We start from the raw sequence: 18,206 nt of genomic DNA on the forward strand, positions 1-18,206 counted from the left end.
CTATAGTCATTTAAAACCCGTCTGACTATAAAGAAAAAAGCCTACTGCCAGCTTGATCATGGACATTTCTGGGCCTTAACTACCCCAAGCATCGTTTCTTTGAGCAACTGTCTGCTGATGAATGATTTGGTCCGGTCTTCCATTTGTTCTGTGTTTGTCTCCTAGGTATAGTAACTGAGAACCAAAACCATGAGAAGAAGGAAATTCTGGTTTTGGTTGAAAAAGGAAGGTTGGTTTTCAGTCTCTTCCTTTTCTCATTCAGTACATACTGTATATTAATTACACAGTATGTCAACATATCATGGCTAGTTTGGCGCCTATAATATACCCAGCTAAGGGTGGAATTGGTGGGGAATGGAATTTCCAGAATGAAAATTTTTTTTACAATGTAAATTAGTTTTTTGGAGCTGGACTCCGAGTGAGTTTGCAGTCGTGATTTTCTCTGAACCTTCACCTCTGAGTATCAACATGTCTTCCCCCCCCCCCCAGGACGCTGCACCTCCAGGGGATGGGTCGGTTAGACTTCTCCCTGTGGTACGCAGACATCCAGAGAGCTGCTGGAGGGAAGGGCAACACCCTGAGAGAACAGCAGCTCAGCAGGAATGACATCCCCATCATTGTAGACAGCTGCATCGCCTTCATCACTCAATATGGTGAGGGAGGAGTCTGGATATTCCATTCCATTCCATTATAGCAAAGGATAGAGGATTCTGCGTTATCAACGACAAAATGGCACATTTTCCTGTGATCTTGTGGATCCATGATAGGATCCATAGCATTTGATGCATTTTCAGTAGAAGTCATCCTTTTTATATTAAGGTATACAATACCAATGTATATAAAGGGGTTTATAAATAGTTAATCAATTCATTATAACTCTGCAGTGGCCTGTGCACTGTAGTGTTTCTTTTCCCAGTTTAGCTGTACTTTATGACAGACAGAGACAGGAAATACTAGCTTAATACTGATGTACAGGATCTGATCTGTGATCTGCTCGTCCAGGTCTGGGTCATGAGGGGATCTACAGGAAGAACGGAGCCACGTCCAGGATCAAGCTACTGATGGAGGAGTTCAGGAACGATGCTCGGAACGTCAAGCTCCGGATCGGGGATAACTTCATTGAGGACGTGACCGACGTGTTGAAGAGGTTCTTCAGGGAGATAGACGACCCCATCTTCATGGCTGACCTGCATCCACTATGGAAGGAGGCTGTCAGTAAGTACCAGTGTTATCATCACAGACAGCATACATATGAAGCTACTGTTTTGTTGTGTTTTCGAAGTTGTGTCTCTGACTTAATCACTCGACCTAGTCCTCTTGGTCCCCTCAGAGTTATAGGGCTTCCACCAAGCTGTTTCACTGGTGCTCGTCAGGATGTACCATAACGTATCCTTTTGAAATCGAACTGGTTCCTGTTTGTCCCTTTTTTATAGGAACAGCCAAGGATAAGAGCCAGCGTCTGGACAGATACAAGGAGATCATCCGTAGTTTACCCAGAGTCAACAGGACGACTCTGGCTGCTCTCATCAGCCACCTCTATAGGTCAGTAGCCCCTCAAACTGGACCATTTTTAATGTTTAGGTAACATCACTGGCAACTAAGCAGAGTTGGGGTCAATTCCATTTCAAATTTTCTTCCTGAATTCAAATAGAATTGACCCCTAAACTGTACAATTTATCATACTTAGACAACCTCACTGCCAATTTATCATACTTAGACAACCTCACTGCCAAGTTGGCAACTGTTTGTGCTCTCTCTTGGTCCCAGGGTTCAGAGGTGTGCTCTCTCTCTCTCTCTCTCTCTCTCTCTCTCTCTCTCTCTCTCTCTCTCTCTCGGTCCCCAGGGTTCAGAAGTTCTCTCTCTCTCTTTCTCTCTCTCTCTCTCTCTCCCAGGGTTCAGAAGTGTTCTCTCTCTCTCTTGTTCAGAGGTGTAGCTCAGTTGGTAGAGCATGGCATTTGCAACGCCAGGGTTGTGGGTTCGATTCCCACGGGGGGCCAGTATGAAAAAGTATGAAAATGTATGTACTCACTAACTGTAAGTCGCTCTGGATAAGAGCGTCTGCTAAATGACTAAAATGTAAAAAATGTCAAATGTGTGCTCTCTCTGTCTCTCTCTCTGTCTCTGTTGCTTGGTCCCAGGGTTCAGAAGTGTGCTCTCTCTCTCTCTCTCTCTCTCTCTCTCTCTCTCGATTCCAGGGTTCAGAAGTGTTCTCTCTCTCTCTTGGTCCCAGGGTTCAGAAGTGTGCTCTCTCTCTTGATCACAGCAGAAGTGTGCACTCTCTCTCTCTCTGTCTCTCTCGGTCCCAGGGTTCAGAAGTGCGCTCTCTCTCTCTCTCTCGGTCCCAGGGTTCAGAAGTGTTCTCTCTCTCTCTCTCTCTCTCTCTCTCTCTCTCTCTCTCTCTCTCTCTCTCTCTCGGTCCCAGGGTTCAGAAGTGTGCAGACCTGAACCAGATGTGTACCAAGAACCTGTCCCTGCTGTTCGCCCCCAGCCTCTTCCAGACAGACGGGAAAGGAGAACACGAGGTGAAGATCGTTGAAGACCTCATAGACAACTACCTGTATGTCTTTGATGTGAGTATAGTCGAACCAGAGAGGGTCAAAGCTCAAATGCATCACTTAGAAATCAGGGTTGTGTTCCATATGTAGAAAGCATTCTGAATGGATTGAAACGAGGAGGTACTACCTACCTGAACTTGTCCAATCAGAGTACAGATGTTCACATTTCACTGCAAACTGTTTTGCTACAGTGTGCCCTACTGAACATGGCCCAGGTCAATCTGTTCTGTAATCTAATGAATGATTAGTAAATGTTTGATTGTGTTTGTTCAGATTGATGAGGAGCAACAGACCCAGATAGAACTGGAGCTCAGCCTCATCACCACCTGGAAGGACACACAGGTACACTTTATGAAGGATATATAAACCGTTTATAAAGATTTATGAAGGGTTAGAACACATTGGTTGGACAAACGATTGTCTGTAATAAGTATCCTGTATGTGCAGCTGTCTCAAGCAGGTGACCTGATCATTGAAGTGTACCTGGAGAAGAAGATGCCAGACTGCTGCATAACTCTGAAGGTAAGTGGCGCCGGGATATCTTCTGATTTTAATTTCATGAAAGATGCTATTATTATTTAACCACATGGTGGCGCCTCTCCACCCTCCACTAGTCTCTCTAGACCAGGGGTCTCCAACAGGTAGATCCAGTAGCTTCCAGTAGCTAGCAGCCCACCTATGAGTAGCACGCCCATCAATTCTGGAAGTACATTCAATTTTTATAAATGTGTTCCATCGCAAACCGTCATTAACATAAAGCTCCTGGTTCTATCCAATCAAAGCCACATTGACATTATCCCAACGCTAGTTAGCCACGATTGGTTTAAAAAGCCAAATGTAACACAATATCTGCCGATTTTAATTTCAATATTGCCCTTGTCTGTCTGTGTGGTGCGCCCGTTTGTCGGCAGTTAGCGATGCTAGTAGGCTAGTGATAACCGTCTTGTGGGTAGACAGAAAGACTTTCCCCCCAAAAAAACCTTCTCAATTAAATGCAAAGTAGGTTTACCTGACAGAACTATATCAGGATTATTTGTATCAATTGGGTGGAGATTGTTTAGCTAACTCTGCAGCAGCAGGCCTAAAGAGCAGATACATCGCTAGACTGACACGTTCCTCTCTTGCTAGATGTGCAATTAAATTACACTCAAATCATTTTTTGTTCGCTTTTTATTCCAGACCTAAAAAAAATGGTCTTCTGATGTGATTTAATCATTGACATTGTCTCAGAACATCAATTTCAATTGTTTCTCTGAATAATTGTAATATTGTGGAGAAAAAAAACAGGAAAAAAATTAAACAGAACAGACTTCAGGAAAACACTGAATATAATTTTATGTGGCCCCCTTTAGTTGTTTATTAACCATTATTTTACTAGTTATATTGACAGAAAACACATCACTTGTACACCAAAGAAGAGTTGCAGGGTAGCGGAGAAGAATGGGCCTATTTGAAAGCTAGAAAAAAACAACTAGTAGCTCACAACATCTTTTTTTTAAAGTAGCTCTCATGCAAGAAAAGGTTGGAGACCCCTGACCTAGACAGACAGGTGGCCTCCCACAATGTACCAATGTTGCCCTAGGTCTGGGATTTCCGATGATAACCATCTACCATCACCTAGACTATACATGCTGGACATGAGCATTTCTGTAGATGAGCTAGGAAGCAAACATGCTCTGGTCTGGTTCTCTGTAGCTATCTCTTTATGGTCTGGTTCTCTGTAGCTATCTCTTTATGGTCTGGTTCTCTGTAGCTATCTCTTTATGGTCTGGAACTCTGTAGCTCTCTTTATGGTCTGGTTCTCTGTAGCTATCTCTTTATGGTCTGGTTCTCTGTATCTATCTCTTTATGGTCTGGAACTCTGTAGCTATCTCTTTATGGTCTGGAACTCTGTAGCTATCTCTTTATGGTCTGGAACTCTGTAGCTATCTCTTTATGGTCTGGAACTCTGTAGCTATCTCTTTATGGTCTGGAACTCTGTAGCTATCTCTTTATGGTCTGGAACTCTGTAGCTATCTCTTTATGGTCTGGAACTCTGTAGGTATCTCTTTATGGTCTGGAACTCTGTAGCTATCTCTTTATGGTCTGGAACTCTGTAGCTATCTCTTTATGGTCTGGAACTCTGTAGCTATCTCTTTATGGTCTGGTTCTCTGTAGCTATCTCTTTATGGTCTGGAACTCTGTAGCTATCTCTTTATGGTCTGGTTCTCTGTAGCTATCTCTTTATGGTCTGGAACTCTGTAGCTATCTCTTTATGGTCTGGAACTCTGTAGCTATCTCTTTATGGTCTGGTTCTCTGTAGCTATCTCTTTATGGTCTGGTTCTCTGTAGCTATCTCTTTATGGTCTGGAACTCTGTAGCTATCTCTTTATGGTCTGGTTCTCTGTAGCTATCTCTTTATGGTCTGGTTCTCTGTAGGTATCTCTCTAAGGTCTGGTTCTCTGTAGGTGTCTCCAACCATGGGTGCTGAGGAGTTGACTAACCAGGTCCTGTACATGAGGAACGTCCCAGCAGGGGAGAAGGACGTGTGGCTGACGTTCGAGGCCATAGAGGAAGGACAACTGGGTGAGAAGCATCATATTACTATCTCTGACTGGGTGAGAAGCATCATATTACTATCTCTGAATGGGTGAGAAGCATCATATTACTATCTCTGACTGGGTGAAGAGCATGGTGTTACTATCTCTGACTGGGTGAAGAGCATGATGTTACTATCTCTGACTGGGTGAAGAGCATGGTGTTACTATCTCTGACTGGGTGAAGAGCATTGTGTTACTATCTCTGACTGGGTGAAGAGCATGGTGTTACTATCTCTGGCTGGGTGAGGAGCATGGTGTTACTATCTCTGACTGGGTGAGGAGCATGGTGTTACTATCTCTGACTGGGTGAGGAGCATGGTGTTACTATCTCTGACTGGGTGAGGAGCATCATATTACTATCTCTGACTGGGTGAGGAGCATGATGTTACTATCTCTGACTGGGTGAAGAGCATGATGTTACTATCTCTGACTGGGTGAGGAGCATGGTGTTACTATCTCTGACTGGGTGAGGAGCATGATGTTACTATCTCTGACTGGGTGAAGAGCATGGTGTTACTATCTCTGGCTGGGTGAGGAGCATGATGTTACTATCTCTGACTGGGTGAAGAGCATGATGTTACTATCTCTGACTGGGTGAAGAGCATGATGTTACTATCTCTGACTGGGTGAGGAGCATGATGTTACTATCTCTGACTGGGTGAGGAGCATGGTGTTACTATCTCTGACTGGGTGAGGAGCATGATGTTACTATCTCTGACTGGGTGAGGAGCATGGTGTTACTATCTCTGACTGGGTGAGGAGCATGGTGTTACTATCTCTGACTGGGTGAGGAGCATGGTGTTACTATCTCTGACTGGGTGAGGAGCATGGTGTTACTATCTCTGACTGGGTGAGGAGCATGATGTTACTATCTCTGACTGGGTGAGGAGCATGGTGTTACTATCTCTGACTGGGTGAGGAGCATGGTGTTACTATCTCTGACTGGGTGAGGAGCATGGTGTTACTATCTCTGACTGGGTGAGGAGCATGGTGTTACTATCTCTGACTGGGTGAGGAGCATGATGTTACTATCTCTGACTGGGTGAGGAGCATGGTGTTACTATCTCTGACTGGGTGAGGAGCATGGTGTTACTATCTCTGACTGGGTGAGGAGCATGGTGTTACTATCTCTGACTGGGTGAGGAGCATGGTGTTACTATCTCTGACTGGGTGAGGAGCATGATGTTACTATCTCTGACTGGGTGAGGAGCATGGTGTTACTATCTCTGACTGGGAATACTGTAGAACATCTAAAAACAGCTCAAAATAGCATTTACAGTGCATTCGGAAAGTATTCAGACCCCTTGACTTTTTCAACATTTTGTTACGTTACAGCCTTATTCAAAAATTGATTACATTGTTTTTCCCCCTCATCAGTCTACACACAATACCCCATAATGACAAAGCAAAAACAGGTTTTTAGAATCTGTTTATAATTTATAAAAAATTAAAAACTGCATTATCATATTTACATAAGTATTCAGACCCTTTACTCAGTACTTTGTTGAAGCACCTTTGGCAGCGATTACAGCCTTGAGTCTTCTTGGGTATGACGCTACAAGCTTGGCACACCTGTATTTGGGGAGTTTCTCTCATTTCTTCTCTGCAGATCCTCTCAAGCTCTGTCAGGTTGGATGGGGAGCGTCGCTGCACAGCTATTTTCAGGTGTCTCCAGAGATGTTCAAGATCCGGGCTCTGGCTGGGATAGTTTATCTTTGAAACGTGAAGACTTTCTCACAGTCTAGTTGTATTCCCCTTATATTTTTTACGGAAGGAAATTCCAGGACATCATACTGTATAGTTTCACTTCAGGTTTTTATTTTATTTTTTTTAATGTTCAAATGTTGTCTTTGTTCCACAGAGCGCCCCCTACACCCCAAAGAGAAAGTGCTGGAGCAGGCACTACAGTGGTGTAAAATGGCTGATCCTAGTTCCGCTTACCTGGTGGTGAAGAGAGTTCCCAAAGGAGAGGGCATTAACATCCTGACTGGTGAATACTGCGCAGCCCGGAGAAACAGCTCATTAGCTTATCCTTTCCATCCAAACAATCACAATCATTAGCTTGGTCTATCAATCCCAAACAATCACAATCATTAGCTTGGTCTATCAATCCCAAACAATCACAATCATTAGCTTGGTCTATCAATCCAAACAATCACAATCATTAGCTTGGTCTATCAATCCAAACAATCACAATCATTAGCTTGGTCTATCAATCCCAAACAATCACAATCATTAGCTTGGTCTATCAATCCCAAACAATCACAATCATTAGCTTGGTCTATCAATCCCAAACAATCACAATCATTAGCTTGGTCTATCAATCCCAAACAATCACAATCATTAGCTTGGTCTATCAATCCCAAACAATCACAATCATTAGCTTGGTCTATCAATCCAAACAATCACAATCATTAGCTTGGTCTATCAATCCCAAACAATCACAATCATTAGCTTGGTCTATCAATCCAAACAATCACAATCAAATGACCCTCTTTGATTTTTGATCATCGATTTTAATCAGCCCAATTTTGTTGTTGCTCTTACGTTCATGCGTGACCACTTATTTGGAGACTGTCATTGTTATACACAGTATGATTGCAATTATGATGTTTTTTAATTCACAGCCTACCAGAGTGAGATAATGAAGATGGGAGTTCTTAAGTGTCGTGAAGAGCCCCCCAAACTCCTCCACGGAAAAGGCTTTCAGGAACACACCTTTCAGATCAAAGACCACAGGCTGCTGCTGCTGAAGGACAAAAAGGTATTTCTGCTCTCGCGTCACGGTCACACCTTGAAGATGGACCTCTGCGCTCATATGGGCCAGTGTAGTTATCGCAGGTGGAGCTGTGATTGTCCAGTTTGTCTTTCCTATAAATATGTTCTCACTGTACAGTACGCCTGTCATTTCAGAGCATCAAGCCTGAAAAGGAATGGGCTCTGAAGTCTATGAAGATCTACATGGGAATTCGAAAGAAGCTGAAACCGCCCACTAGATGGGGCTTTACTCTGATGATGGAGAAACATCAGCTGTAGGTGTTCACTTCAAAATCTTGTCTGGCAATGAAAGGAAATAGCACGATTTTGCTGCAAATTATTTGGGTCATTGCAAAGGATGTCTGGGAAATCTCGAATCACAACTTCTATTGGATAAGACTGAAACATATTCTTATAGGACATACATCATGTTTTCTCAAGTATTTGAAATTCCTCATTGAAATCCTCATTGTTTACTGTATATTGAATGGTTTTGGCATGACATAGGATGTTATGATGTTATGTAAGTGGACTACATTGTTTTTGGGGGGAGGTTGGAATGTCTTGTTTTAGATCTGCCTCTCCCCTCCCCTTTTAAATGAGACCTCCCTCCTCCCCTTTAAGAGCTAATCACTGCTTTGTGTTTTTGTGTCTCCCAGGTACCTTTGTTGCTTTTGTGAGTCTGACCTGTGGGACTGGGTCACCAATTTCCTCAAAGCACAGGTATGTTGTGGAGCCTAGTTCCCCTCCTCAGTGTATGAGTTGTTTTGCAACACTTTTACATGATTTAGAGTTTGCTTTCCCCAGTCTTTTTTGGGTGTAACACCTACGCTTTAGATTTTTACTTATGTCTGTTTCATTTCATCCATTCGATTAAATTTTGATTCGTTTGATTCCCTCTAACAGAATGATGACACCCGACCTCCGGTGTTGAGACGTCACTCCTCCTCAGATATCTCCAAACAGAAGTTTGGGACCATGCCCCTAGTACCAATCAGAGGGGACGGACACGAGAGCAACTCTACCATGCTGTCAGCCAATCAGACTCTGGTACGTTCCAACTCTACCATGCTGTCAGCCAATCAGACCCTAGTACGTTCCAACTCTACCATGCTGTCAGCCAATCAGACTCTGGTATGTTTAAACTCAACCAATTTCGACTTCAACTCAACCATGCTCTTAGCCAATCAGACTCTGGTATGTTCCAACTCTACCATGTTGTCAGCCAATCAGACCCTAGTACGTTCCAACTCTACCATGTTGTCAGCCAATCAGACTCTGGTATGGTTCTGCAGGAGACAACCACCCACACCCTCTACCCACCCTATACTTTTAAGCCTGTTGTGTGCTTCCCAGTTGAAACAATTTGCGCATGTATTATGACAACATTTTGTGGTATTTTTTATCGTTTTGCTGTTAGGCAGGGGGTTTTTCGGCTGTTCGCTCACACACATTTTTTTCTAGAGGCAAGTCGAAGTTCGGTAGCCGAAGTCTACACCCCTTTCGTCGGTTATTGGTCAACAGTACTACTCCTAGTAGGAGTGAAAACTATGGACGGGATTATTCAATGAAGTGTTTGTTGTCATTCGACTAGAGACGACTAGTTTTCATGCAAATTCTTTCACTTGAGAAATACTGCACCAAACATCTTAGTTAGATGGAAAATTGTGCGACTAAGACCTCCTTGGCAAAAATGAATTACAGATTTCTTGAATTAATTTGGACTATTTTGAAGAAGTGTATACTGCTTATGTTGTTGCTACGGCATCTCAAGAGAGACAAACAGTAATGTTCCCACTTTTTTTTCCTTGTTTTTCAAGCAAAGGTCTTTTAAGGGAGTATGCGAGGCACAGACGTTCGTTTCACCTAGCCGAGTTCTGCTAGGAGCACACTGAACCTAGTATGGGGAGCCTTTAGCTAACTGAACCTAGTATGGGGAGCCTTTAGCTAACTGAACCTAGTATGGGGAGCCTTTAGCTAACTGAACCTAGTATGGGGAGCCTTTAGCTAACTGAACCTAGTATGGGGAGCCTTTAGCTAACCGAACCTAGTATGGGGAGCCTTTAGCTAACTGAACCTAGTATGGGGAGCCTTTAGCTAACTGAACCTAGTATGGGGAGCCTTTAGTCACATCAGTACTGCACGTTTGGGTTGTTGTTGACGTTTTGCATGTTTTGAGCCCAAGTTGTTTACTTCACACAAAGCTTGTTTTTGTATCGAGATCACTCCTTTCTGTCTCCCATTTCTGTAACCCTTTGGTATCTAGTATGTATAGTATTCCATGTCCTTCACTATCCCTTTACTGTAGAGTATTCACTATGGGCCAGTTTCCCTGACCCAGATTAAGACTAGTTCTGGACTGAAAAAGCAAGTCAAAGCATAATTTTTGGTCCAGCAATAGGCTTAATCTGGGTCAGGAAAACTGTCTCCATTTATACAACGAGTGGTCTAATCCTGGATGCTGATTGGTTAAAACCACATTCCAGCCGGTGTCTATTCCACAAATTACCACCGGCTAAAACAATGACGTTGAAATGCCTAATTACTCTGCTTCATCTCACCGTGCAATCCACTGTCTCATCAGCCCAGCCAGGCAATTTATAAACTTGATCTCCACTGTAAAAAGCATCTAGACATTATCTCCCATTTCTTTTACACTAGCAATTGGTTTTCAACAGCAGAGATTTGTATAAAACTGGCTGTCTGTCTCTGACATTTGCAACATTGTTTCAATATTCAAATTCGATCTCCAGCTGTCCCATAGTAATGAATGTGTCGGGAAGAGACAGACAGGCAGGCAGGCAGCTTTTCTCAGCCAGTCGAAATCATGAATCAGCATCATTTTTATGGACATATACAGAGAAATGTAAATAGAAAACTGGTAAAACAAAACGAAATGCAGCTAGTTTGCATCTTTCCAGCTTCAGTTTAAAGTGATTGTGGCTGAAAGACTGGGTCGCGTCCATAGATACAGAACAAAAAGACTGAACGACTGGGTCGCGTCCATAGATACAGAACAAAAAGACTGAACGACTGGGTCGCGTCCATAGATACAGAACAAAAAGACTGAACGACTGGGTCGCGTCCATAGATACAGAACAAAAAGACTGAACGACTGGGTCGTGTCTATAGATACAGAACAGACTGAACGACTGGGTCGCGTCCATAGATACAGAACAAAAAGACTGAACGACTGGGTCGCGTCCATAGATACAGAACAAAAAGACTGAAGCGACTGGGTCGTGTCTATAGATACAGAACAAACTGAAAGACTGGGTCGCGTCCATAGATACAGAACAAAAAGACTGAACGACTGGGTCGCGTCCATAGATACAGAACAAAAAGACTGAACGACTGGGTCGCGTCCATAGATACAGAACAAAAAGACTGAACGACTGGGTCGCGTCTATAGATACAGAACAAAAAGACTGAACGACTGGGTCGCGTCCATAGATACAGAACAAAAAGACTGAACGACTGGGTCGCGTCCATAGATACAGAACAAAAAGACTGAACGACTGGGTCGTGTCCATAGATACAGAACAAAAAGACTGAACGACTGGGTCGCGTCTATAGATACAGAACAAAAAGACTGAACGACTGGGTCGTGTCCATAGATACAGAACAAAAAGACTGAACGACTGGGTTGTGTCCATAGATACAGAACAAAAAGACTGAACGACTGGGTCGCGTCTATAGATACAGAACAAAAAGACTGAACGACTGGGTCGCGTCCATAGATACAGAACAAAAGACTGAACGACTGGGTCGCGTCTATAGATACAGAACAAAAAGACTGAACGACTGGGTCGCGTCTATAGATACAGAACAAAAAGACTGAACGACTGGGTCGCGTCCATAGATACAGAACAAAAGACTGAACGACTGGGTCGCGTCCATAGATACAGAACAAAAAGACTGAACGACTGGGTCGCGTCTATAGATACAGAACAAAAAGACTGAACGACTGGGTCGCGTCTATAGATACAGAACAAAAAGACTGAACGACTGGGTCGCGTCCATAGATACAGAACAAAAAGACTGAACGACTGGGTCGTGTCCATAGATACAGAACAAAAAGACTGAACGACTGGGTCGCGTCTATAGATACAGAACAAAAAGACTGAACGACTGGGTTGTGTCCATAGATACAGAACAAAAAGACTGAACGACTGGGTCGCGTCTATAGATACAGAACAAAAAGACTGAACGACTGGGTCGCGTCCATAGATACAGAACAAAAAGACTGAACGACTGGGTCGTGTCTATAGATACAGAACTGAACGACTGGGTCGCGTCCATAGATACAGAACAAAAAGACTGAACGACTGGGTCGCGTCCATAGATACAGAACAAAAAGACTGAACGACTGGGTCGCGTCCATAGATACAGAACAAAAAGACTGAACGACTGGGTCGCGTCCATAGATACAGAACAAAAAGACTGAACGACTGGGTCGCGTCCATAGATACAGAACAAAAAGACTGAACGACTGGGTCGCGTCCATAGATACAGAACAAAAAGACTGAACGACTGGGTCGCGTCTATAGATACAGAACAAAAAGACTGAACGACTGGGTCGCGTCCATAGATACAGAACAAAAAGACTGAACGACTGGGTCGCGTCCATAGATACAGAACAAAAAGACTGAACGACTGGGTCGCGTCTATAGATACAGAACAAAAAGACTGAACGACTGGGTCGTGTCCATAGATACAGAACAAAAAGACTGAACGACTGGGTCACGTCCATAGATACAGAACAAAAAGACTGAACGACTGGGTTGTGTCTATAGATACAGAACTGAAAGACTGGGTCGTGTCTATAGATACAGAACAAAAAGACTGAACGACTGGATCGCGTCCATAGATACAGAACAAAAAGGCTGAAGGACTGGGTCGTGTTCCTGCAACCGAACCGATAGAACAAACAACCAGCCGGCTTGTGTAGCAACCCTAGATTTGTGTCGCGACTATACAGTTGAAGTCGGAAGTTTACCTAAACATAGGTTGGAGTCATTAAAACTCGTTTTTCAACCACTCCACACATTTCTTATTAACAAACTATAGTTTTGGCAAGTCGGTTAGGACATCTATTTTGTGCATGACACAAGTAATTTTTCCAACAATTGTTTACAGACAGATTATTTCACTTATAATTCACTGTATCACAATTCCAGTGGGTCAGAAGTTTACATACACTAAGTTGACTGTGCCTTTAAACAGCTTTGAAAATTCCAGAAAAGGATGTCATGGCTTTAGAAGCTTCTGATAGGCTAATTGACATCATTTGAGTCAATTGGAGGTGTACCTGTGGATGTATTTCAAGGCCGACCGTCAAACTCAGTGCCTCTTTGGTTGACATCATGGGAAAATCAAAAGAAATCAGCCAAGACCTCCGAAAAAATGTTGTAGACCCTCCACAAGTCTGGTTAATCCTTGGGAGCAATTTCCAAACGCCTGAAGGTACCACGTTCATCTGTACAAACAATAGTACACAAGTATAAACACCATGGGACCACGCAGCCGTCATACCACTTAGGAAGGAGACGCATTCTGTCTCCTAGAGATGAACGTACTTTGGTGCTAAAAAAGTGCAAATCAATCCCAGAACAAATGCAAAGGACCTTGTGAAGATGCTGGAGGAAACAGGTACAAAAGTATCTATATCCAAAGTAAAACAAGTCCTATATCTACATAACCTGAAAGGCCGCTCAGCAAGGAAGAAGCCACTGCTCCAAAACTGCCATAAAAAAGCAAGACTACGGTTTGCAACTGCACATGTGGACAAAGATCATACTTTTTGGAGAAATGTCCTCTGGTCTGATGAAACCAAAATAGAACTGTTTGGCCATAATGACCATTGTTATGTTTGGACGAAAAAGGGTGTGGCTTGCAAGCCAAAGAACACCATCCCAACCGTGAAGCACGGGGGTGGCAGCATCATGCAGTGGGGGGGTGCTTTGCTGCAGGAGGGACTGGTGCACTTCACAAAATAGATGGCATCATGAGGAAGGAAAATGATGTGGATATATTGAAGCAACATCTCAAGACATCAGTCAGGAAGTTAAAGCTTGGTCGCAAATGGGTCTTCCAAATGGACAACCCCAAGCATACTTCCAAAGTTGTGGCAAAATGGCTTAAGGACAAAAAGCAAGGTATTGGAGTGGCCACAAAGTCCACCCAACTTATTTGTGGGAGAACTGAGTGTGGGGCAAGGAGGCCCAGCTCTGTCGGAGGCTACCCAACAGGTTTGACCCAAGTTAAACAATTTAAAGGCAATGCTACCAAATACTAATTGAGTGTATGTAAACTTCTGACCCACTGGGAATGTGATAAAATAAATAAATGCTGAAATAAATAATTCTCTCTACTATTATTCTGACATTTTCACATTCTTAAAATAAAGTGGTGATCCTAACTGACCTAAGACAGGGAATTTTTACTAGGATTAAACTGAGTTTAAATGTATTTGGCTAAGGTGTATGTAAACTTCAGACTTCAACTGTATCTTGTGGAAGGATTAAAGAGTATGAATAAATTAATCAAAATAAAGTTTTAAATGAAAATATGTAAATCATTATTTGAATATGTTGGTAACCTGTTGTATAAAAGTGATAAGGCCCTCGAAGCTGGTGTTTTGGAGGATATATTGGCACGGTTTGCAGCACTCGACTTCGTATCGGGCCCAACAACACCCGTGCCAGTCTATCCTCCAAACACCGGCTTCTCGGGCATTATCACTTAAATGTCTTTTGTCTTTCTCTGCAGCGAAAGCTTCACGCCAGAAGGACTCTCTCCATGTTCTTTGTAAGTATGCACACCTTGGTGAATCTTCATCCTTACTTTCAACCCGGGGGCTCAGTTGGTAGAGCATGGCGCTTGCAATACCAGGGTTGTGGGTTTGATTCCCACGGGGGACCAGTAAGGAAATGTATTCACTCACTACTGTAAGTAGCTCTGGACAAGAGTGTCTGCTAAATTACAACAACAAAAAAATATTCTCATCTAACAAGAAGCTAAGGATGAAAACAGAACACAATGTTTCTTTTGAAGGTTGCTATTGGACTTGTTTAACGCTCTCCTAACTCGCATAACTAACAGTTCTCCAAAGCCTCTCTCTGTCTGTGTAAAGACATTCCCTTGGTTTATACAGGGACTATATCTGACCCAACCACGCATCCACTTCCTGATGGAAGCCCTGACTTCCTGGTATTACAGCATCAGGATGTTGATGTGTAGACAACAGGATGGACTGGGAAGGAGATGTCGTTCTCCAGTATTGTTCTGGTTCTATGGCCCTTAGCCTTGAGGGGGAGGCCTGGTGAGGCTTAGTGAAGTACCTGCTTGTGTTTTACAGAACAGTCTGCCGTGGTTATTAGGCTACATTTTAGTCATTTAGCAGACGCTCTTATAAAAATTTTCATACTGGCCCCCCGTGGGAATCGAACCCACAACCCTGGCGTTGCAAACTCCATGCTCTACCAACTGAGCTACATCCCTGCCGGGCCATTCCCTCCCCTACCCTGGGCCAATTGTGCGCCGCCCCATGGGGTCTCCCGGTCGCGGCCGGCTACGACAGAGCCTGGATTCGAACCAGGATCTCTAGTGGCACAGCTAGCACTGCGATGCGGCGCCTTAGACCACGGCGCCACTCGGGAGACCAAGCTACTGTTCTACCTACTGGAAGTAACCCAGCCCAAAATGCATTTACAAGGGAATTTTTTTCCTTGAAATTTTCTTTTGTCCCTCGGTGTATTGAGTAATTGCCTTGAGGTTGTTGCTGAGGTGCCAGAACAATGGCCAGACCTTAATAAGAGGAAGTCTGTTGTTTTTAACGTCATTGTCGAAGAAGGGTAACTCCCTTCCATGTTTGTCCCATTAAATTAACCACACGTTTCTTTGTCACTGTAATGGCAGATCATCTCCTTAATACCTACTTAAAATCTGATCATTCCTAACAAATAGTTACATTGTAACCCCTTTTATTATTATAATGGTTCTAATTCTGCTTTTGCCTCGAACCTTCCAGAGCTTTACATAGTGTATAATCAAACATACAAAGAACTCTGGGTTGGGTTCAAATTCAGAGAGTTTCTAACTCCCTCTGTTCTCTCTTCTCTTCTCCTCTCCCCCCTCTCCTCCACCCAGCCCATGAAGGTGCAGCAGGACTCGTTCGAGGAGCGTCCAGAGCCAGAACCCCCAGAACCCCCAGAACCCCTGTACGAGGAAGTAGGAGACTTCGGTTTGCAAGTCCTCAAGTCCTTGGAGACCAGCTTCCTCTCCAACAACACCTCAGAGACCCAAGAGGTCCCTGACCGGCCCCTGAGCCTCAGCCTGGGCCCCCGGAAGACAGGCTCCCTGGACCACATGATCGGCCCCAACCCGGTGCACTCTCTGGGGCTGGGAGGAGAGGGTCTGCTGCCCCCTGCTGGTTCTCTGGATACCATGGTGCTGGGTGGAGGAGGGGACCTCCAGGAGTCTCCCCAGCCAGTGCCGAGGAGGAGGCAGCAGCACAGGCCCTGTACCCCCTCTCAGGAGCTGCTCCTCCAGGAACTGTCCTCCGTCTTCACCAAGAAGACGGAGAATGAGGAGAAACTGCCAGGAGAGAAGAATGTTATCTGAGGAGAGGAAGATATGTGTGCACATGTAGACTCAGACAGACAGACAGAAGACTGGAATAACATGGGAGTATGGACAGAACCCATTTGTTTGGGTGGTGTGTCAAAAATACACGATCATGTATGAATAACCATTTACTTATGTTTTATCCTACAAACGACTTACTGCTCTGCTATCACTGTGATGTACATATCCGTTTTATATTGAAAGATGCTTCTTGGATTATAACAACCTTGCTAATTGCTTTAGCTATTAACTATGGGATACCTTTTTGTACTTGTTTTTGAATAGTTTACTAAACCACTGAGGGAGAAGAGAAATGGATCTCTCATCAGGCATTGTTGATGGTAATGCATTAGGCATTAAACATTCTTTTTTTTAGTCTTAATCAACTGGATTTTAAATATAAGTGTGTTACAGTCTCTGTATGTATTAATTTATTTTTGAAATGATATTTTATCAACTTTTCTTTTTGTAAAAACTGTGAAAGTAACAAAAACAGAGTTTTGCTTCTAGACAGCCACAGATAATCCAGAGTGTTGCTACACTATCTGACCAGTAGGTGGCAGTATGCACACTATCTTCTAGATAGTACAAATGGATTCTTAGTTTTATTCACCATGCACAACCACTGTATGATGTGAATAGAGCCAAATATAATAATTATTAGTGGCACTACATTTTAATATTATGAATTCATGTTTGCACTACCAAGTCTACTGCTTTTTCATTAATATGCCGTATTCAAGATATCCTCCCTTTTTTTTCTCATCAATCTAAATACACAATAAGATATTCCAATTTGACTGCCTTTGCCAAGTGTCTATGGTGTTGTCGTCCCTTAGTTTTATTCCCAATTTACTGTAAATAGTGTACATTATTCTGTATGCTTATACCATTTCAATATTCATGATGCAGTATTTCACATTGTTGTCACTACATGAAGGACTATATTAAATATGATATTTGTAGTTTTATGATGCGTCCAATCTCTTAATTTTCCACTATTTTAGGATTGAGAATTTGATTTATATAATTTCACATTATTTGTAAATGCAAGTAGTGTGAAGTAACACAGCGCTATTGTCTGAGTAAATGATGTTTACACGTTTAGTCATAGTTCTTTCATTACCTGGTGGTCTTCTGTCTTCTTATTGCCTTGATTGTGACACCTCATGCAAAATAATCACCATTCTCTGTATGTCCTCTTTGTCCAATCACATTCCTTTTTTAAAGTCAGCCTTGTTTTTTTGTGAATTCTGTTCCTACTGACCTCTGAAATGGGAAGCCTTTTCAAGGGCGGATGTCTTCGGTTTCTACTGACCTCTGAAATGAGAAGCCTTTTCAAGGATGGCTTCTGTTTCTACTGACCTCTGAAATGGGAAGACTTTTCAAGGGCGGATGGCTTCTGTTTCTACTGACCTCTGAAATGAGAAGCCTTTTCAAGGGAGGGTGGATTGTGTTTCTACTGACCTCTGAAATGAGAAGCCTTATCAAATCTGAGACAAATCTATATTTAGAAAAAGGTTCAACATAACTAAACCAGGCCGTGTAGAAGGCTTTCCTTAGCAGTTCTCCTCCTCATGGTCAATGACTGGTATAAAAAATATATAATGAATGTTACTCTTTATTACTTGTTGTTAAAGGTAATTTTCTAGTCCTTTTAAAATCTTTATTCCAACTTCCATCTTTG

General features: G+C 43.0%; 1 protein-coding gene across 1 annotated transcript in view; it reads left to right on the plus strand.

Moving 5' to 3' along the window:
- Positions 1 to 17,490, plus strand: part of LOC121530728 (arf-GAP with Rho-GAP domain, ANK repeat and PH domain-containing protein 3) — a 44,962-nt gene extending 27,472 nt beyond the window's left edge. Inside the window, exons 18-32 of the mRNA XM_045226707.1 lie at positions 166 to 229; positions 490 to 653; positions 1,003 to 1,215; positions 1,434 to 1,542; positions 2,423 to 2,570; positions 2,829 to 2,897; positions 3,003 to 3,077; positions 5,003 to 5,120; positions 6,996 to 7,124; positions 7,762 to 7,898; positions 8,048 to 8,166; positions 8,551 to 8,614; positions 8,798 to 8,941; positions 14,663 to 14,701; positions 16,043 to 17,490. Coding sequence (XP_045082642.1) covers positions 166 to 229; positions 490 to 653; positions 1,003 to 1,215; positions 1,434 to 1,542; positions 2,423 to 2,570; positions 2,829 to 2,897; positions 3,003 to 3,077; positions 5,003 to 5,120; positions 6,996 to 7,124; positions 7,762 to 7,898; positions 8,048 to 8,166; positions 8,551 to 8,614; positions 8,798 to 8,941; positions 14,663 to 14,701; positions 16,043 to 16,516 — 2,066 coding nt within the window. The 3' untranslated portion in view covers positions 16,517 to 17,490. The remainder of the gene's footprint in view (positions 1 to 165; positions 230 to 489; positions 654 to 1,002; positions 1,216 to 1,433; positions 1,543 to 2,422; positions 2,571 to 2,828; positions 2,898 to 3,002; positions 3,078 to 5,002; positions 5,121 to 6,995; positions 7,125 to 7,761; positions 7,899 to 8,047; positions 8,167 to 8,550; positions 8,615 to 8,797; positions 8,942 to 14,662; positions 14,702 to 16,042) is intronic.
- Positions 17,491 to 18,206: the final 716 nt, after the last annotated feature.

Source organism: Coregonus clupeaformis, chromosome 2 (assembly GCF_020615455.1).
Source record: "Coregonus clupeaformis isolate EN_2021a chromosome 2, ASM2061545v1, whole genome shotgun sequence".
Taxonomy (NCBI): domain Eukaryota; kingdom Metazoa; phylum Chordata; class Actinopteri; order Salmoniformes; family Salmonidae; genus Coregonus; species Coregonus clupeaformis.